The 20436-nt window shown below is 42.2% G+C and overlaps 1 protein-coding gene across 14 annotated transcripts; it reads right to left on the bottom strand.

Annotated features, from left to right (window-relative positions):
* Positions 1 to 4140: 4140 nt before the first annotated feature.
* On the bottom strand, positions 4141 to 19696 carry LOC100282973 (uncharacterized). Of its 14 annotated transcripts, none has more exons than XM_035968034.1 (12): positions 19337 to 19696; positions 18974 to 19027; positions 18800 to 18813; positions 16092 to 16237; positions 15423 to 15461; positions 15269 to 15312; positions 13336 to 13441; positions 13144 to 13211; positions 12304 to 12383; positions 11508 to 11677; positions 4583 to 4674; positions 4141 to 4505 (listed from the first exon to the last, which is right to left on the bottom strand). In XM_035968034.1, exons 1-12 carry the CDS (start codon positions 19493 to 19495, stop codon positions 4449 to 4451), a joined length of 1029 nt encoding a protein of 342 aa, XP_035823927.1. In that variant the 5' UTR covers positions 19496 to 19696; the 3' UTR covers positions 4141 to 4448. The 14 variants fall into 14 exon arrangements, 13 of the variants coding, with proteins under 13 accessions (XP_035823927.1, XP_035823924.1, XP_035823925.1 ...); XM_035968031.1 differs by having other exon boundaries at positions 4583 to 4667; XM_035968032.1 differs by having other exon boundaries at positions 4583 to 4667; positions 13144 to 13208.
* Positions 19697 to 20436: the final 740 nt, after the last annotated feature.

The following is a 20436-nucleotide window of genomic DNA, read 5'->3' as shown; positions in this document are numbered from 1 at the left end:
ACATGTTGTGGAGCAATTATGAACTGATTATTAGCTTATCATGCTCATGTGATTAAAGTGGTGTAAGATTCTTATATTCTTATATATGTGTTCATGTGATGCACCTATTTAGTTTATGTGGCGTGAATGGAGTTTGGTGAACAACCAAACAGCTGCCACACATTGACATGTATGCCTAAATTTAGGCGTGGCAACAATCCAAACAGGTTCCACACTTTTTAAAGTCAAGCCTAATCTTAGGCGAACACATGAACCAAACACAAGCTAAGCTAAGGCAGATTAAGCAAGCCACAAATGTGGCAGCTAACTAAGCTTAGGCGTGGCATCCTAAGCATAGAACCAAACATGCCCTAAGTGCTAAGTCAGTGACACATGTGAATAGTTCTTCAGGGGCACGGTTTAAACGACTCGGATAAGATTAAGTTCGGGGACCCCGATGCAAAGTCGTTTTCCTTTAAACCTTTATGTTTATTCTTTTCAAATGAGCAGAGAACTTGGAAAATTCATAACTTGAGTTATATTCAACCAAATTTGGTCAAACAAATTTTGCTAGACAAACACACAAAAATTCACCATAGACAAAGCTAAAAGAAAGCATAACAAAAAAAGCATTTGCTTTTCAAAAACATCACAAGCAATGGTTATAACAAGAAGGCGCTCTTTTAAAAAGGTTTGGTTCATATTTTATAAAACAAGACATAAGTTTGAAAATATCTTAATCATAAATATACAAATATTAGGTTCACCATTTTAATATTTTATAAAATTCATATGTAGTATTCTAAGATTAAGGGTTCATAAGATGATAAAACACATTACAACATTATTTAACTTTTTTAACCTTCTAGAAAAGATTTATGTTATATACCTAAGGTTAATGAGTTATGAAACACATTATGAAACATTAATTGATGAGAAGCTAATATATAACCCTAAACATGTTTTATGTGGAAAGATAATAAAACAAATAATTATCTTTACTTTTTACTAAGAAAACACTTAGCCTAAGTTTGTTAAGAAAACTATATTCAAACCTATAAGTCATCAATTTTAAAGATATGAACATCAGTTATATTATTTTAACATTTTTTTAAGGAAACTCTATGCTAAAGAAGCAATTTATATACACACACATGCATAAAACTTGAATACAAAACTAAATCATACTTTATGCATAAATATAATTACTTATATTTTATTTTTATTAAGAAACATATGGTCTACAATTTTTTATAGGTCCCGTTTGTTTCCTTTCATATTGAGGAATTGGAATCTTACTAATGGAATAGGCTATTTTTTAGAATGTGACATTCCACCACTTTCCAAAGTTATCATATAAGCCTATCTCAAATTCATGGAGTGGGAGATGGAAATTGATTCTATAGATTTACATGCTATTTTTCCGATGTACAACTTATAGCACACTCTTCTACTTGCTTCGCTATAACATAAATGTAGTATATAATTATCTCTCTCATATGATTTAGGATAATATACAAATATATTACATATATAAATATATGAACTTAATTAGTTTTGTCTAAATTATAATTATTAAAATGGAATTCAATTCCATCGAAACAAACGGGGCCTTAAATTTCTATTTAAGAAGGCTATACTTAAACATCTATATTGAACATTGCTATATTATGAAAATATGATATCTATTAATAGACCATCTTAATATTTCTTGTATAACAATCTTAATTTAAATTAAACTATGAAAATACGTGAACTGTTGGAAACACTGATTAAAAATGTTTATCACATAATTATGAAACTAACAAAACCATTTCTATTTTATTTGGGTTCCTAATATATATTTTATAATAAAACCTATAACAAGGACATACACATAAATAAAGGTAGACTAGAAGGGGTAGCTAGTAAATTTGCATTTTTTGTACGGATAACACTTTGAATAACTATCTCTTATTTGTGGTTAAAAATATGAAATATTTCTTTCCTTTCTTATTTATAAAACAACGCATAGATCAGTCACAAATCAAATTAAACTTACTACTATTTATTAAGGCTGCAAGAGTAGTCTGTCATGTTCGTCCAGCCCACATCTAGCTAAAATTAAAAAAACACACATGTCCTCAAGGGGATTTGAACCTGTGACCTCTCAAGCAGAGGACAAGAGTAGGTACCACTACACCACATGTGTGTTTATGTCTACATCTATGACAGGAAACACATCTACTACATCTCTCACCAAGCTCACTTGCTACCCTTGCACAATGCGTAGTAGTAGATAAGTATCACCGAGATTCTTGAATTATATTTTTGGATGGAGGTAATATTATTTAAAGAAGAGCTTTGTATGCGATTTCTTTTGTTTGATAATGTTTTATACTTAAATTCTCTTTTTGCATGTGTGACATTTATTCTTCGTAATATTTTTTTCATGGATCAGACTTGTGAGTCATTTTCATAAACCAACGTCAAACATGAATCCATGTTTCTTACTTAAAACCCCGAATAAACACCATGAGCAGGAGGCACTCGCGTTGGCGTCGCTCATCGATGACGAGAAGAAGCTTGGCGACAAGCTCCCGCGAAGCCGCCGCTTGGACGTGGTCCAGAGCAGCTGCACCGCGCTGTCCATCGTTAAGCAAGGGGCCTCATGGTTGTCGCCAACGTCGACGACTCTTGGGTTGTTCTGGACACCGCATCCGACGACAACGGCATGACGCCGTCCAGCTCATCGTCCACCTGAAGCCCAACCTGCCACGTAAGTCGCTACTGACCGGACATGAATTCTTGTGCGCTGGGACGATACACGTTGCTGACGTTGTGTGAGTGTCCTCGAACATGATGTATGTAGTGGAGTAGCGCATCCGGTGGTTCAACGGTCAGGGGTACTACCTCGCTGATGAGCTCGGGGTGCACTTCGTTTGCAGCCCAACCAAGAGTCATCGGTACTCGTTATGTCGCGCGCATTCGACGACTACTATATCGAGGATTGTGGCGTCATCTTGCCGCCGGAGGTGACGTAGAGGAGGATCGACAACAGTGACCAGTTCGTCTTCCTCGCCACCGTCAGGGTAGCTTTTGTGCCGGCCTGCCTTTAATTCTCTTCGCAAACACACACTTGCTTTTTTTGTTTAAGCACGAGCGTATGGTGGTGCGTGTCTAATGACTAACGATCGATGTACGAGGGAATTTCTTCCGGCATGTGTGGAACATGCTCTCCAATGATGAGATCATACAAATCGTGGCATATATCGAAGTCTGCATGATAGTTGCAATGTAGTGGTGAAACAACTAGATTAAAATAACAAAATTTATGTATGGCTAGGATCATAAATTGATTATGAAACATTTTTTCACAACAGTATAACACACATTTTATATATAAGTTATCTTAGTATACTGGTATTATATATTCACGTTGCAACGCACGGGCACTCAGCTAGTACATTTATAAGTATGCAAAATAGGAAATTTGCACAAAAATTGATGGCCTTCTCCATATTTTATTGCACTAGAATTTGTGTATTACAAATTTTGATCATAAGAATGTGAAGAGGATTTCGACAAAGACGTGGATGATTCTAAATCTAGTCATGCGCCGATCATCTTCATGTGAGAGAATTCCCATAAAATCCTATATGTTTTGGTAATGTTTAAGACACTTATGTCGTTCAGGTTATAATAAAGTACTCTACTCTTATTTAGGTTTGGAGCATTGTTTTTTAATATTTTAAACTTGTAACTTATGTGTCAAAAAATGATCATGACACATATATGTTATGTATTTAGTTTTACCCCTAAAATCAGGTGTGACAATAGCTCCCCAACCCTATAATCGTAACAAAAAAAATCCTATGAGAATCACCAAATCACCACGAATGCTTATGGAGGATAAATCGGACAATAATATCCATCCCTATTTAAATTATAATTATGATATACGTTCTTAATTATTAATAATTTATAATCCGTTTGATTTTTTATCTTAAATTTGACCGACTCTTATTTTTAAAAAAATCACAATTATTATAAATTTTTACTTTAATATTATTTAGCATATAATATACTTTATTTTTGTCTCTGAATTTTTGAATTTTTCAGTTTTTCATGAAAATTTTGAATAAGACAAGCCGGTCAAACTTGGTCCAAAAAAGTCATACGAATTATAAATTGTCGTATAAATTGGGACAGAGGAGGTACAAAACATTCTTTTTGGGGCAAGACCGAGACTCACTTGATAGTGAAAATTCAACTAAGCCGTCTTAGTTCCAGCATCTTAAGAAAATACAACATGCTCCGGGCAGTTCAAGTACCGTCTTTCAGGAATCTGCAGCATCTATCCTACATAAACCGATTGTTGTCCTAAGCGACATTCATATCAACAATAGTGCCAGACAAGTCCATCGAAAGATGTTACATGATATAAAACGTTCACATGCAATCATTTGGTTTTATCCTCATCTGCACCTTTACAAGAACCATCGTACGCAGAGGTAAAGAAGGTGATCTGATTCTTCTGAAGAAACCTGACAGTAAAGCCATTGGAATGATTCAGGTTAAGCTAAAAAGGTTGCAAGCATAACTCTGAAGCAAGAAAGCATACTTGAGAACGTCCAGCAGTTTCAGCTGTAGCTTGTTCAACGCATCTTCCTCCATATTGACAGAAGCAAGTAGCTCTGGCAATTTTACTGCAAACTTGCAAGTCAGCAATTTAAGATTTTTTTTATTATGTACAGAAGGGCATGACAAGGTAACATACTCAACACGCTTGGGTTGGTGACAATCACACAGTAGCCATATAACCAAGCTATATCAATTATAGTAGTCATTAGATTACTAGATAGGAATATCATGTGCTGAAGAACAAATCAACTTGTCATGTTTCTATTTTTTGGGTTGTCTTCTTGAACTGAAGCCTTGTGGGCTAATTACTGTATCGACATGGTCCATTCATTATGACCAAGCACATAAACATCCCCATAATTCATCTGAAGGGGATCCGATCTATGGACTGTTTCCCACTCACCCACATATCATCATGTATTAGTATTAGTATTACCGATCAGCAGTGGACTTCGGTTTTCAAAAGTTCAAACGCCTAAAGAACACAAAAGACTAAAATAAAATCCTGAGCAGTTTAATAGGATACTATAAAATTTCAAGTAGGTAATTTTAGTAGTATGGCAAACAGAATATAATTTAGGGAAAAGCTATTATTCATAAGTTTCTATTTGTTTTCAGTTTACTTTGTGGAAGCATTTTATCTGTTACCATTTCCAGTGCAGATCAAATTATGAACTGGAAATTTGGACGGTGGCAGACCATTTTGCTTTTTTCCCCTCCATAAACTTAAGGCTCTCCTGCATCACAAGGAGGCCACTTATTACTGTTTTAAATTAAACAAGAAAAATATCTAACTAGTTAGAGCATCTCCATTAGTTCCATAAAAAACCCTCTAAACTCATATTTAGCAAGTTGGTAAATACAATTTGGAAACAAAAACAACCTTAGCCTCAAACTATTCCTAATTCTTAGATTGTTAAATATTTTTAAATGAGTTAAATGCATGAGCAGCCCTTAAAGTCGTTAAGAGGAGCCACTTTGGTCCCATAAACTTTGAAAACACATTTCTAGGCCCCATAAATTGTTAAGTGTGTACCACAATGGTCGGTATGGTCCAAAAAAATAGATCTGTGATGCACCATGTTACAAGTTTAGGGATGTGTAGTGCACCATAAAACACATTTAGGGACCCAAAAAGCACTTACAAAGTTCAAGGGCCTAAGTGGCACCCTTTGATAAGTTTAAACGTCACTGGTGTCAAATCAGTTTTTCTAGTTATTACTTGCAGCTTTAAATTTGGTTTCATTTGTATGATAAAACTCAATAATCATTGTTCTTCTCTTCATTACTATTTCCATACAGTATGAATCATGGTCGGTTGGTTTCTTCTAAATTTTTGGATCGGTCATCTTCAGACTTGTCAAACGAGGATGAAGAACTCATCTTCCGTAGCTCAAATCATTCAAAGTACATCACTTGTACATGGGTGTGAACTCAATGGCGGGCAAGTGATTTCACAGTGCGATTGACGCGCAAAATAGGCTATTGGTAGTGCGAAACAGCTCCCCAAGTCTGGGGACTAAATAGGGATATTTAGAAAGTTGGTATATTTTGATGCCTCATTTAAGGAACTGTTGGAGCATAATTTATAGTTAATAACACCCTAAATTAATTTTAGAAAATTGTTTTGGAAACTAGTGGAGATGCTCTTAGTAGCCAACTCTAGTCCCTATGCCTATCACCCTCTCCTAAGTCCCTTCACTTTCTGCATCGACATCATAGGCTGCCTCTCGGCATTGTTTAAACCTTGTAACCATCCAAAGACACATGAAGTTAATCCCACCAGAAGCAAGAAAAATAGCAAACTAGTAAGTAGCCAACTCTAGTCCTATGCCTATTTGTTATGGTTGCTAGATCGGTGAGGGATTGGAGCTGCTGGTGGAGGCGGCATGCACATGAACAGGTGAGGGATTGGAGCTGCTGGTGGAGGCGGCACGCACATGAACAGTGCCCGCCAATGAACAGTAGATGCGTAGAGGGGATTAGAGAGGGAGATCGATGGGCAGGAACGCCGGCAGGGGGGCTCTATCCACGGCCGAGCAAGAGGAGGGTTTCTCCCTTCTAATTCTTGCCTACTTTATTTCTCATCCATTGATTACATAAATATGCCGGTTGGCCGTTCCTATCTAGTTAGAGATCTTTATCTCCTTAAAACTCCCCTAAAAACTCTCAACAAACTACTAACTGATAACCTTCCTAGATAATCTCAACTAATCTTTTATCCTTTGACATGCGCTCCTTATTGCAGCCCCCTTGGGCCCTAACAAGTCTTGACACTATACCCCTCCTAGACAAGCAGCCCGTCCTCGAGCTGCAACATGACGGGTGCCCAAAGGCCGACTCTACTTGACCCAAAACCAAACACCTAGAAGACAAGCCTTTTACATCTCGGCTTATTTTTTTCCGAATCTGAATTTTTTTTTGACCCCATAAGGCAGACACCCTACGCGCATAGGACTTGCACGTGTGTCATCTGGACGAAAGGGGAGCACATGGATGGCCACCTGGAGTAGGTCGCAACAATGACCAGCAGAGGCACCCTCGTGGTGGCCGATAGCGGAATGTGGTGGCGCTAAGCGGTGTGCCCTTGCCGATGACGAGGGGAGCGCTTTCCCTACCACCGCTGTCGTAGAGTTGAAGTTCGTCGCCCGCGGGACACGCACCATGCTCGCACTTGGAGACAGCGGCCCGGCACAACTACTGATGGCCACCCGACAGGGCGAGGTCGTGCTCCCGTGTGCCGAGGTCAACCATCACCAAGGCTGCCTCGAGCATCTGTCGTCGCATCTCCCGCACTCTCTGTCGTGCAAACTACATTACATTAAGGACATGTACAACAATGTTGTCACTAGTGTTCAAACCAGTGAGTAGGACCATATCAAGGTTCATCCGATTCGTGCTCTCCAGTGTGATAACGACCACGAGTTCGATAACTCCGCCTCTCGTTACTTTCTCTCCAACGGCGTTCAGTTGCGACTCTCGTGTCCCTACACTTCCCCTTAAAACAGCCGGGCCGAACGGATCATTCGCACCACCACCAACATGATACGATGCCTACTCTTTCAGGCGTCTCTTCCCGCTAGCTATTGGGCAAAGTCCCTGAACACTGCTACTCATCTCATCAACCGCCTTCCCTCCAAGGCAGTGAGTCACCCCACCCCCCACTTCACCTTGTATGGCACAAGCCCCCTCCTATGCCCACCTTCGAGTCTTTTGTTGTGTCTGTTATCCCAACACCTCCACCACTGCTCCTCACAAACTCTTCCCCGCTCCACTCGTTGTCTTTTCCTCGGTTACTCCCCTGACCAAAAGGGGTATCGATGCCTTGACCTCCTCATCCACCACATCATCTCTCGTCATGTTGTCTTTGATGAGGAGGTTTTCCCTCTTGCTGGCTCCTTTTTTCCTCAAAAAACGCAGGAGAATTGCGCCTCATTATATTAAGAAGGTAAAGCAAGGTCTAAAAATAGACCCATAACAAGGACTTCCTTACGGAGGTCTAAAACTCAGCAACCTGAGAAGATCCATCTAAAACAAAAAACCTACCGACAAAAACCAGCCCACTCTATTCCAGACTAATCCTCAGGGATAGAGGCCGCCAGGTAGGAGAGGCCCTTAGCCCCAGCCAACTCCCACATCATTCTCTCATCCCTCCTCCCCACCCGCCGACGTCGATTGTGTCGACGTCTCCCTTCCGCTGCCCTGTTTCACGCCTGTGCCTCACGTGGCCCCGTCGACGATCGTGGCCCCGCCATTTTCGCCTGAGCCATGCGCGACCTCATCAACGAGTGCAGCCTCGCCGTTCCCGCTTGCGCCACACACAACCCCGACGCCTACGCCACGCACGGCCCCGAAGCCTCCGCCCGCACCACGTGCGGCCCCATCAACCCCGCCCGCGCCACACTCGGCCACGTCGCCTCCGCCTGCGCCGTGTGCGGCCTCATCACCTACTCCCCATCTGGCACGCTTCGCCGACCCCGCCCTTGTCTACCACTATCGCGGGTGGACCACTCCATTGGTACTCGCTGCCCCATCACCTCATTCTTATGCGGAGCCGCCAATCTACCACCCTGACACCATTCATCGTGACTCCGACCACGTTCACCCGACGGTGACTCGTCGCTCGAACGGAGTTCTCCGCCCCGTCGACCGACTGATCCTGACTGCCCACCGCTCCTCCAAATGCCTCCCTGGTTCCCTCCTATGTTCGTGCCGCCCTCGCCGATCCCCACAAGGCATTGCGCTACGGAGGAGTACACGGCCTTGCTGGCCAACCACACCTAAGACCTAGTGCCACATCCACAGGGCACCAACGTGGATACCGACAAGTGGCTTTTCTGCCACAAGCTCACCTCGGATGGCTCGCTCGACCGCTACAAGGCTCGTTGGGTCCTTCGGGGCTTCACCCAGCACCTCGAAGTGGACTACGACGAGATCTTCAGCCCCGTCTTCAAGTTTGCCATCGTTCCCTCTCCCAAGACTGGGCGGTCTACCAGCTCGACGTCAAGAATGTCTTCCTCCACAGCGCCCTGATAGAGGTGGTCTACTATAGCCACCCCACCGACTTCGTCGACTCCGCTGACCTGGTTTGCTGGCTGAACTGCTCCCTGTACGGCCTCAAGAAGGTGTCATGAGCCTAGTACAGTTGCTTCGCATCCTACTTGGCCTCCCTCGACTTCGTCGAGGCCAAGTCAGACACGTCATGTTCATACATCAGCACAGCGATGACACCGTCGACCTCCTACTCTACGTCGACGACATCGTGCTCACGACGTCCAGTGCCGCTCTTCTTCAGCGCATGATCGCCGCTCTTCAGTGCGGATTCGCGATATACCTAGGGCCTCTCCACCACTTCCCAAGGATCACCACCGAGCGGTAGCCTCAGGGTCTCTTTCTCCACCGGCACTAGTACGCTCTCGACATCCTAGAGCGGGCGGGCATGTCCGGTTGCAAGCCCTGCTCCACGCATGTCGACACTCAGGCGAAGCTCTTTGAGGATGACGGGCCCCGGTCGCCGACGCGACAGCCTATCGGAGCCTCATCGGCGCTCTCCAGTAACTGACCTTCTCTCGGCCTGACATCGCCTACGTCGTCCAGCAGATGTGCCTTCACATGCACACCCCACGGGAGCCCCACCTCACCGCTCTTAAACGGATCATTCGCTATCTTCGCGGCTCCATCGACTACGGTCTACACCGACACTGACTGGGCTGGCTATCCCGACACGCGTCGGTCCACTTCCGGTTACGTCGTGTTCCTAGGCGCCAACCTCGTCTCCTGGGCGCGAAGCAGCAACCCGTTGTCTCGCACTCCTTCCCTAAGGCCGAGTACCGCGTTGTGGCCAACAGTGTGGTCGAGGCCTTCTGGTTCCGCCAGCTTCTCCAAGAGCTCCGCAGCCCCCTCGAGCATGCCACCTTCGTCTAGTGCGACAACGTCAGCGTAGTCTACCTCTCTACCAATCCCGGCAGCATCAACACACAAAGCACGTAGAGATTGACCTTCATTTAATCCGCGAGCATGTCGCCGCTGGGGATGTTTGCGTTCTCAGCATCCCGACCACGTCGCAGTTCGCTGACATCTTCACCAAGGCGCTGTCGTCGAGTGTATTCACTAAGTTTCGATCCAGTCTCAACATCTGTACAGGATAGAGTTGAGATTGTGGGGGTGTTAGACTCCTGTTTAGGGTTTTGGCTTGAGCCCTCTTGTATTTACCTAACTACCCATGTGTATTGGGCTTGGCCCACCTATTTGATCTATATAATATGCTCCCAACCCTGATTAGGGTTAGGGTTTCACCCATTCCAACTATCAAGATGACGATGATCATTCAGTTGAACAGCCAATACAAACTCAAGAAGTGGAGGAAGAATCTGAGTCAGGTATACCAACTCAAGGATGAGAAGTGGAAGAAGAATTTGAATCAAGTGGAAGGGTTGTTGCTTTTCAATTTGAAATTGTTCCCATCCCCGCTTTCTACAAGCCGACCCACAGCCCGACGAGCCTATAACAGCATATACGTTTAGATGGTAAGACCATGTTCAGCGGCTTACCCATATGGGCACCCAAAACACTGTTTTGCATTGTAGACTACATTGTTCGCAGAGTGGAGTTTGAATATGGGGATGGGAACGGGTAAGCTGCTAGAGATAGTCTAAAAATAAGCTAGAAATGCGCAAAGTGAGGCTTTGATCCATGGTTGTTGGTTCCGAGCACACATTCACATCCACCTAGCCAATTGAATACACATGTTTTTTATGTTTTATACTCTATACATGATCATAATATAGATATTTTTATGAAAAATAGGGAAAAAGATAAAATTATGTCGTGTCAGACCTAGCCCGCAGTGTGCACCTAAGGTCCAGGCATGACATGTGCTGATCAGGCTCGGTGGACAACAGGCCAGGTTGTGCTCAAGCCGAGCTAAACCATGTCAAGCCACATGTCTTCCAGTAGATCCGACTCATTTGGACATATATACATGTACAATAGTTATGCAGCCGCGCAGGCAGGCAGTGGTGTAAGCAAGATGATGGCCGTGGCGCCGTGCAGGAGGGGCTACCTCGCACCATAGTAAGTCTGCATCATATGAAATTATGAAGTAGTGGCTGATGTTCTGAAGTCTGAAATATCCAGTTCCAGTATTCATATTTGCTATGTTTGGTATTGCCTCCTATATGCTATATTGCTATATATATCAATATACTATACATAGATAATATATATATGTTAGAAATATGGGCTCACACTAGTAGCAGAGAAAATGAAAAGAATAAACACCTTGTTGCAAAGCAAACAGTTTGATAATACAAGGAACATAATTGTTCTGACTTCTTCCAAAGCATTTCAACAAGCAGAATAAACCAATACATATGAGAACACATTTAGTGGACAATTGGACGTACCAAAAAGGCGCAATAGATGCTCAGCTCCATATACAGTTGATGGTGAGACATCACCTTTAACTTCTTCAGCATACTGATCTCGCTCTTTCTTATATAAAAGCATTGCAGGCAATGCTTTATCAAAGTAGCAGCGTAATCCTTTCAGAATCTCAGCATAGGAGTCATTTATCCTTCAACACAACAGAAAAGCTATAACTAACCAAACAATGCTGGTGCTGACAACCAACCAAAGTAAAACAAAAGGACTGAAAAAATAGATATATGGAAAGTGGGATAAAATGGAATTACGAAAACTATAGCACAATGGACTAACAAATAAAAGCATAATCAAAGTTATCAATATGAATAAGCAAAGTGGAAATTATCAGCTTAAGCTATCTGCCATTCAATGATGTAATTGAGATGATTCAATCCAACAACCAAACAATGCTTCATATATGTTACCATTATTAGCACGACTAAATGAACGCCATGACATACTAAACACTATATTTGTTTTGGTTACATGGTAACAACAATACAATCAAACATAAAAAGGCATCCAATTGGCTATAACAGTATTGGTAAAACTAATGAAAGAAAGCTGTCTAAATGGAAAAGGAATTTGCAGGTCCAGAAGCCAGCTTTGTACAGTCAACATTCTGATGGAAACAACCCTTTCTGCTACGCGCGTAAGTAAATTTGTATTATATAATGGTATACAAAAGAGGCTCATGGTTCAGGTAAGGCTATTGCCCAAGACCAAGAGCGAAAATGCATATAGAAAATGAATCCATGTCAGCAATAGAATACTCACTTGCCATCCTTCTTTGCCCGGTGTTCCAAGTACTTCTTTAGAATATCATCAACAGTAGGTGATCGTGGTAGCTTCACAAGCTGCAGGCCAAGGAAATCTCAGGTAGTTGTGGTGAACAAAAAAAGTGAGGCGAATATGGTTATCTATTTCAAAGAAGACTTTCATCTGGTGTTCGGATCAGTTTATCACTAAGGTTAGCTTGTTTTCTTTGAGCTGATAATAAAAAAAACTCGGCCGGCGAGGGAAAGACCGCCCTCCCGGTATTATATTAAGAAGAAACTGAAACATGGTCCCGGACGAAAAAACCCCGAACCCTGGCCCCCATCACTAACGGGCCGATCAACTGCCCACTCTGCAACGGCCCAGTCGGAGGATGACGGGCAGGATATCGATCCCCGAGAGCGGGCGGGGCTCAACTAAGGGATTTTTTTAACTAAATCCGAAATTCACTCCCGAGGGGGATCGAACTCAGGACCTGGAAGTGCTACTCGGAAGCCTTAACCATTACGCTAGAGGCCCTTTCGCTCTTTGAGATGATAATGATATACAGAGTTTCCCTATTTATCAGTGGGTCCAGAAAAAAATACAAACTCAAATATTAGTGTTCTTTTGGACCCTATTGCACGGACAAATCTGTCTTGAGGTTTGATGTTTTGGAGAAATAAATAAATATATGGAAAATGTTTGCCGCATTCTTTGGATCCTATTGCATGGACGGCATTTCTTATTTAACTGCCAATTCAGCAAATGTCTGTAATATTCAAGTGACTACCACAAGGGTTGACAGATTGCTGAATTTCCATTAAAAATAATTGGAATACATGGAGTTATAAAGTCTTCCTTCTGAATGAGAATGGAGTTGCAAAGTCTTTTTCTGAATGAGCTAATGAGCTTGCCACTTGGGCCTGCTGAAATTCCATGCCAATTAACACAAAACATTTTAATATTTAGTCTAGGATATGAGACATCAAATGGTACATGAGAATATGAGATACTAATGAAGGGTAAGAGACAGAGAACTAAATACCTTACCCATCTGCGTAACAAACTCCCAATCATCCACAAGTTGCTTCTTCAGTGGCAAAGGAAACTGCAACACTAGTAGACTATGTGATGATCTTTTTTCCTTGTCCTGAATCTTCAGAGATAGTAATTAATATGTTACAAGATAAGCACAGTGGTTTGTTAGTCTCTTAATTTGCTAAAGCAGATAGCTAAAACATTGAATTTTGAGTCAGCTGCTGGCACTAAGGATGGGTGGGTAATAAATTCATACCGGTACTATGATAGCTCCAACACTTTGAAATGAACTATGCAACATTTTCAGTGCTTTTATTTCCACACATTCAGCTGTAAGTAATTCTTTGTTGAATGTCATTGTTATTGATGTTTGAAAAATGAATATCAGGCTTTGGATCAATTTAGAAAGCACCCGCATGGATTGCCTGATTTTTCTTTTAAGGCCCTGTTTGAAACCTTTAATAGTTAGCTGCTAAAATTAGCTATAGAGGTTCCAAACACACCCAACTAATACACCAACTAATTATTATCTACCTCACAGCCAACCATTAGTTCATTAGCTGGCTCAATCCAGCTAACAATTTGTTAGCTGGATAACTATTAGCTCTAGGAGTTCCAAACAGGGCCTAAGATGTGGAATAGAGAAAAAATGGTAGAACCTCATTATAAAAGGAAACAAGATATTTGACTTGTCCCAGGGAAGGGAGTAGCAATTTAAAGAAAGCTATACTAGGTTACAACCAAGGGAAAACATTCCCAGCAACATTGTTATTAAAACGTCGCTTAAACGACGTTTAAGCGTCGTTTAAGCGAGAAAACGTTATTAGGAGCTGGAACGTCCGAACGTTTTAGAAAACTGGCGTAGAACGTCCGTTTTGGATGTTTAAACGTCGTTTAAGCGTCCTAAACACGTTTTAGGACGTTTTACGCGTTCTGGGGACGTTTTACCCATCTGTGGGCCTTTCCTGGGCCTTTAGGGTTTAGGTCCAGCCAGCGCGTACCCGTGGAGGCTTCCTCTCCAGCGCGGAGCACTCCTTAGTCGGCTGCCCTCCTCTCCTCCGCCGCCACAGCAGTCAGCAGACATCAGCAGACCGCCGGCCGACCGCCCCACAGGTATGCCGCTGCCCTCCACTGACCTCGGCTCCCCCTACTCCCTCCTCCCACAGGCGGACAGGCCCACAGCAGACCGCTGCGCGCCTGCGCCACCGCCGGCCGACCGGCGACCGCAAGACCAGCAGCCAGCGCCCTCCTCCTCCCTCCGCAAGACCAGCAGCCAGCGCCCAAGATCATAGTACCAGCCAGCGCCCATTGTTTTAGGCCCTATTTGTTGATTTTGCTTATAGTGAATCAATCTCTATTTGCTCACAGTAAATTTCAATGGCAACAAATAGTGAGGCATTGTGTGGTTGAACTTGTGTTGTTGAACTTGATCTGTTTCTTTTTGTGCTATTTGGTTTGTGAACTCAAGTACTCAACTTATGTATGAACATATTTTATATTTGAACTTCTATGTCAAATCTGAAAAGACGTTTCAACGTTCGTTTAAACGTTTAAATGTTAAAAAGTTGGTTCATAACGTTTTAACGTTTTACCGCTTTAATAACCATGCCCAGCAAATACATGTAATATCCTGACACTGCTGTGATTGCAAATATGAGTTTTGGGCACTCCATGCGCTCAAGAAATGAACAAGAACATGAAAGACAACATTTCATTTGGCAAATTGCAAAAAAAAATACTCAAATTAAACCAAACAGCAGAAACAATGTATAAAATATATTAATAAACAGTAATTAGCAGAGTATGGAAAGGAAAATTACACTAGCTCAACAATACTATTTGAAAATGCATAGTGTATTATCATTTTGGGTCAAGAAAGTGGAAAGAATATGAAATTCAAGGAAGGATAGGCATATAGCACAAAAAGTTAAGGAATTAAAGTCACCTCAGTCCCAAGCTGACTTTTACGTTTCTTCCCCTTCACTGAAACTTAAACATGATAAAGATAAATTACGCAAACATAACTCAAAAAAGGTATTGACTGCCAATAGAAGGTAATAGACGAAAAACTACAATATAAAAGAAAAGACTGTACTCACTGAGACTCTTAGTGTCATCTTTATCAGCTTTTGCATCCGCTGAACAATGAGCATAGCCAAGTTAATAAGACATTTCAAGAGCAAAGTATGATAGAAACAGACATGAAGAGGTAGAAAACATGTACTCATGAACAGAAGTGTCCAATAAGAACTAATAGAACTGCATGATTGTCTATTATAAAAGGTGGTTAATTTTGCATCACAAAATTATTCCAGCAACGGATGATATACATGTTAAAATAGGGGCACTGGCACAATTGTCCCATTTTCTATTAACTTCATATAACCCCAACATGCAATTTCAGCTTGATCTGTAAATTGTAAATGATCAAAATGTTCAGTTATAGCTAAGTTGTCACAATTCTTGTTTCAACTCTAAACTAGGCACCAACATGATAGGAATTCTTGATTGCATGACACTCCCACAGGCAGCAAGGAATTGAAGATAATAATTTGGCAGAACTATTACCACAAAAATGACTTAACTTGAGTGCAACCTTAGAATTATCCATAATAGTAGAGATAGATTGTCCTAATAGATAATTTAAGGATCAATACAACAAACAGACAATGTATCATATATAGGAGTAGAATCTATCAACCTAGCCATACTCACATGCCCTTTATTCTTAAAGACAACATGGGGATGGGAGGGGAAGGCAAGCTAACCATTGGAGACTTTTGGTTTATGCTGTGTTGACCGTCCAGACTTCATTGTTTTGTCAACTACCTGATTCTTATCAAGCTCTTGTTGTTTGCGCACGTTTTCCTCCGTCAATTCCAACAAGCGGTCATTTGCAACCCATTCATCCCAGCTACAAAAACAACAAAAATTGAATATGTTGAGGAGCATGTGTGCTTAGGGGTGGTAATGGATCGCGATCCAAATGTTCCTTCACAAAAAGTTATGGCCCTTAATAAATTTTAGTTCAAAAATGAATAGGAATAGAGCCCGATCATAATCCGATTCGATCCTTAAACTTTATAGTGCAAAATTTAGAACCCATTACTACCCCTATGTGTGCTTGGAGGAAGAACAGCAGAGAATGAAAACTAATTAAGTGTGATGACAACAAAATAGCATGCTATAAATATCAGGACCTCATGAATAAGAAACACTACCACGATATGGTAGTTACTCGTTAACCTTTTATTTCTCGAACACACAAGAGCACTGTGTAGCTTTATGTTAAGATGAAAAGGGGGCAAGAACCCCAACAAACAACACACCCTTGTTACCTGTTAACCTTAAAAGCAACAGCGGTTCACTTGAACAGAAGTCTGCACCTAAACTTGAGCCAAGCACGACTTATTTACATAGCCTATTCGGCGATCCACTCAAACAATGTGTCCATTGATCAACATAATCTTTAGCCAAAGCAACAGTTCACTTTACCATGGATTGGCTTAATAAGGAAACAAATGAATGAAATGTATGAGCCAACCTTTTCTGTGCATCCATTAAACAGGTTGGCCATATTTTACAATCTAACAGAAGGCACAGAGCCACAGACTACAAACACCCAACCCAACTGATCAACATCCAGAACTATGCCATGTGAAAAACACAAAATGAATTCTCCAGCTTAGATGATAACAATATCATGTATGAACATTAAAGCTGCCTCTATATGCAAATCCCCCAGGTATTTGAAATAGTAGGCACAGAATATGAGCATCAATCAACTACGAAAGGAACAAAGAACTCAACAATGTAAATGTTAGTCATCATGGCTACTGAGAATACGATGCATAGAAGCCACAAAATGTTTGCAACATGCTTACATGTGCTTTTGATATAAAACTTGCTCCTATCTGCATTGATCATTTCCTTGGGAAATGATTACTTGTTTTTTCTAAAGGACATAGGAATTTGGCAATGTTGGGGGACTGGAAATTCAGTAATTTGGACATTGCGGAAATTGAGGAGCTTGTTTCAAACAACAATTCTCTACTGACCCTATATACAGTTGGTTTAAATTATGGTCTTTGTTGCAGAAAAAAGGAGGGCAAAGAATGTTCCTGAATGAGCTCAGAGACCAAAGAGGCACACAATGCAAGAGGTCACGAGGTTGAGCACCATTGTAGGAAGGCCAACTATCAGACATTTTCAGTTTCTGGTACAAGGAAGTTTGGTTGGATCATGTTTGGTTTGATTTTTTGGTGAGAGAGTTCGTACCTTGTTGTAGTAATACTATTAATGTAGAGTTGTAGACATTGACCATCCAGTGGCATTGTGTGATATCAAGTCATTCGGTACTCTGATGGTTTCAGTAGATACAGGTTTAATTAATGTTCACTATCTTTACTGTGCTAGTTCATATCAACGTTAAAGAACATGACTCTGCAATGGAACTGGTTATCCGCTTTAATATGAAAATTGGAAGGTGCATTTACCCTTCTGTCAAAATTAACCCCAAAAAAATCATGACCTTGGTATGTTGCTTGACGTGTAGAATACTCGCCAGATGGTAATCAACCCAAGCAGATATTGCAAGTGATTATACATCAAAAATGGTTGGGCATAACATAATTCACATAATGCAGATCAAAACTTGCTCATGGCTCAGAACTTGTAAGGCATTTGACATAGGTAGTGTTAATCAGTGGTAGACAAATAGCACAATAAATCATATAATTTTAAGGAATATTAATTTGGGACAATCAGAAATATGCCACTCAAATTTTCAAAATTAGATAGCTAGTTCATTCGGATGCCATGGGTAGTATCCAAATGAACTAGCTATCTAAGTTTGCAAAATTTGAGTGGCATATTTGAAGAAACCCCTATAAATTTAGTTAAATGAAAAGGCATCTGGTTTAGCTGTATCACTAGCTCACGGCTGAGAAATGAGCAGTGTGTGCACTACCAAAAGCGAAAGGGCCTCTAGCGTAATGGTTAAAACTTCCGACTAACACCCCTGGGTTCGATCCCCCTCGGGGCGAATTTGTGGCTTGGTTAAAAAAAATCCCCTCGCTATGTCCTACCGCTCCTGGGTTACGTCTGCGCGCCACCCTTCGGCTGGGCCGTTGCAGAGTGGGCAGTGATGGCCCGCTAGTGATGAGGGGCAGGGTTCGGGGATTTTCTCGACGGGGACCATATTTCGGTCTCTTCTTAATAGAATACCGGGAGGGTGGTCTTTCCCTCCCCGGTCGAGTGTGTACTGTCAAATCCCTGAAACAAACTGGTTCAGTGTATGCCACTAGACACAGAACTATCTGATGAGCTAGAACAAACACAGCAACAATTAAATGGGTTTTTATAACTGTGGAGGAGTAGGGTAGGAAACATAACAAAAGATATATGCACGAATGTGAGGGAGAAACATGGAAGACTTATCTAACATCCATCCACTCATGGAGTATGAAACACTTACTTCTTATTCCAACCCTACAAGAGAAGTGACAAAGAATTAGAGAACAGCAGAAATTGCCAGGTATATGCTGATTTATGTGAGAGTAAGATATATCTAAATGGTTAAGGTGTGAAGAAAGAATGAGGAAACAATGCGTTTAAGAATACTTGCACAATGGAGTGACCTAAGACTTACGAGATAATGGACAAAGTAGCGCCATTCATCTTCATGGTTTTCGATCCTTTGAACCTTGAGAAATGGGACAGAATATATAAAGTTCCGTTATCATTAAACTGAAGAAGCAAAGAAAGAAGAGAAGGAACATGCATAGATCAGATGGGATGTGAATGATAAAGCCTAAACCCTAACAGCTAGCATAGTGCACGCAGGGGGGCTGGGGTAGTGAATCTAATCGACCAACGGGTCCGGGGCCGATGGTATCCTAATTCCTAACCCTAACAAGGATTAAGGAACACAGCACAACACAAGCGTAACAAATGAGTGTATCTACCATTCAGTAAGAGGTCGTCCAGGAAGGGAAGGAAAGAAATAGCGAACCTTGGCCTCGTAGAGGAGGGGGCCGTGGTAGGCGAGGACCCTTTCGTTCTCCTTGAAGGATGGCCCCGACGAGTCCTTGCCTTTGATCTTGTCCTCCTTCTTCTTCTCCTCCTTGTCGCTGGCCCCGCCGCTCGTGTTGGTATTCGAGGAGCTGCCCATGGATTCGATGCGATTCAATTCGCGTCTCACCGGAGATGGAGGAGCGGGCTGGGAGAGGGCAGAGGCTGCGACAGCGCACAATCGGACAGCGGAGGGAGACGAGGACAAACAGACGGTAATAATTCCGGGCCAACGGGCCGTCTTTTTCGTGTACGGTGGAGAGACTCAGGTTTTGTTTGGTCAACTAAATGTAACTTGTTTAAATATCATATGAGTGTTCCAACGAGAATATATAATAATACGATAACTTATGTACAAATGTGTGTTATATTGTCAACTTTTGTATCATCATACATATTGTTGGGGCGAAGGCGAAGACGCCACCCTTCGCTCGATGTCTTCGTCAATCTCGCTGCACCAACGGAGACAAGACGACTGGCAGACTTACCCTTCGTCTCACGCGTCGCCGGACGAAGGCCTGTGACGAGGTCGTCCCATCTCGCGGCCTCGTCCAACATGGAGGCCCACGTGTGATCCGACCCATGTAACAGGCCCTGCGTGGCCGCTGCGCATTACGGGTCTAATTTGTAAAGGTCTCCCTGTAATTACAGTTTGTAACCCTGCTTTATGGAAATATTCCGGGGATAACCTAGGCGCCTGAGGGCACATGCGTCCTTAACTCAGGACGTTGGGCACTCAGATACCTATAAATACCCCCGCACAGTGCCCTTGAAATGCTAGATTAACAGAGCTTTTGTCATCTCGAATTGAAACCTTGTTTACGTTGCTCTCACTCCCCCGTTGGATCAACTTGCTCGGGAGAGCAAGTTCCAACATTTGGCGCCCACCGTTTGTGCTACGGAAAAACCACCCGCGATGGCACCCAACAGAGCTAGCTCGAAGGCTGACGAGGCTGCGAAGGCAGCACTGCTGGCCGAGAAAAATGGCAAGGCCCTCGTCGACACCACCCACCAAGAGGCCACCGAAGACGACGCTCTCAG

This window comes from Zea mays, chromosome 5 (assembly GCF_902167145.1).
Source record: "Zea mays cultivar B73 chromosome 5, Zm-B73-REFERENCE-NAM-5.0, whole genome shotgun sequence".
NCBI lineage: Eukaryota > Viridiplantae > Streptophyta > Magnoliopsida > Poales > Poaceae > Zea > Zea mays.
Note: the sequence above shows the minus strand (reverse complement) of the source record. Positions and strands in the feature narration are given on the sequence as shown.

Bases quoted from the DNA above. Each gene is read 5' to 3' on its own strand.
- LOC100282973 (XM_035968031.1), bottom strand. From the start codon at position 19,495: ATGGGCAGCTCCTCGAATACCAACACGAGCGGCGGGGCCAGCGACAAG. The intron at 15,313-15,422 runs GTGAGTACAGTC...ATCATGTTTAAG, and splicing joins AGATGACACTAAGAGTCTCA to TTTCAGTGAAGGGGAAGAAA. The intron at 13,442-15,268 runs GTGACTTTAATT...CTATCTCTGAAG, and splicing joins AAAGTCAGCTTGGGACTGAG to ATTCAGGACAAGGAAAAAAG.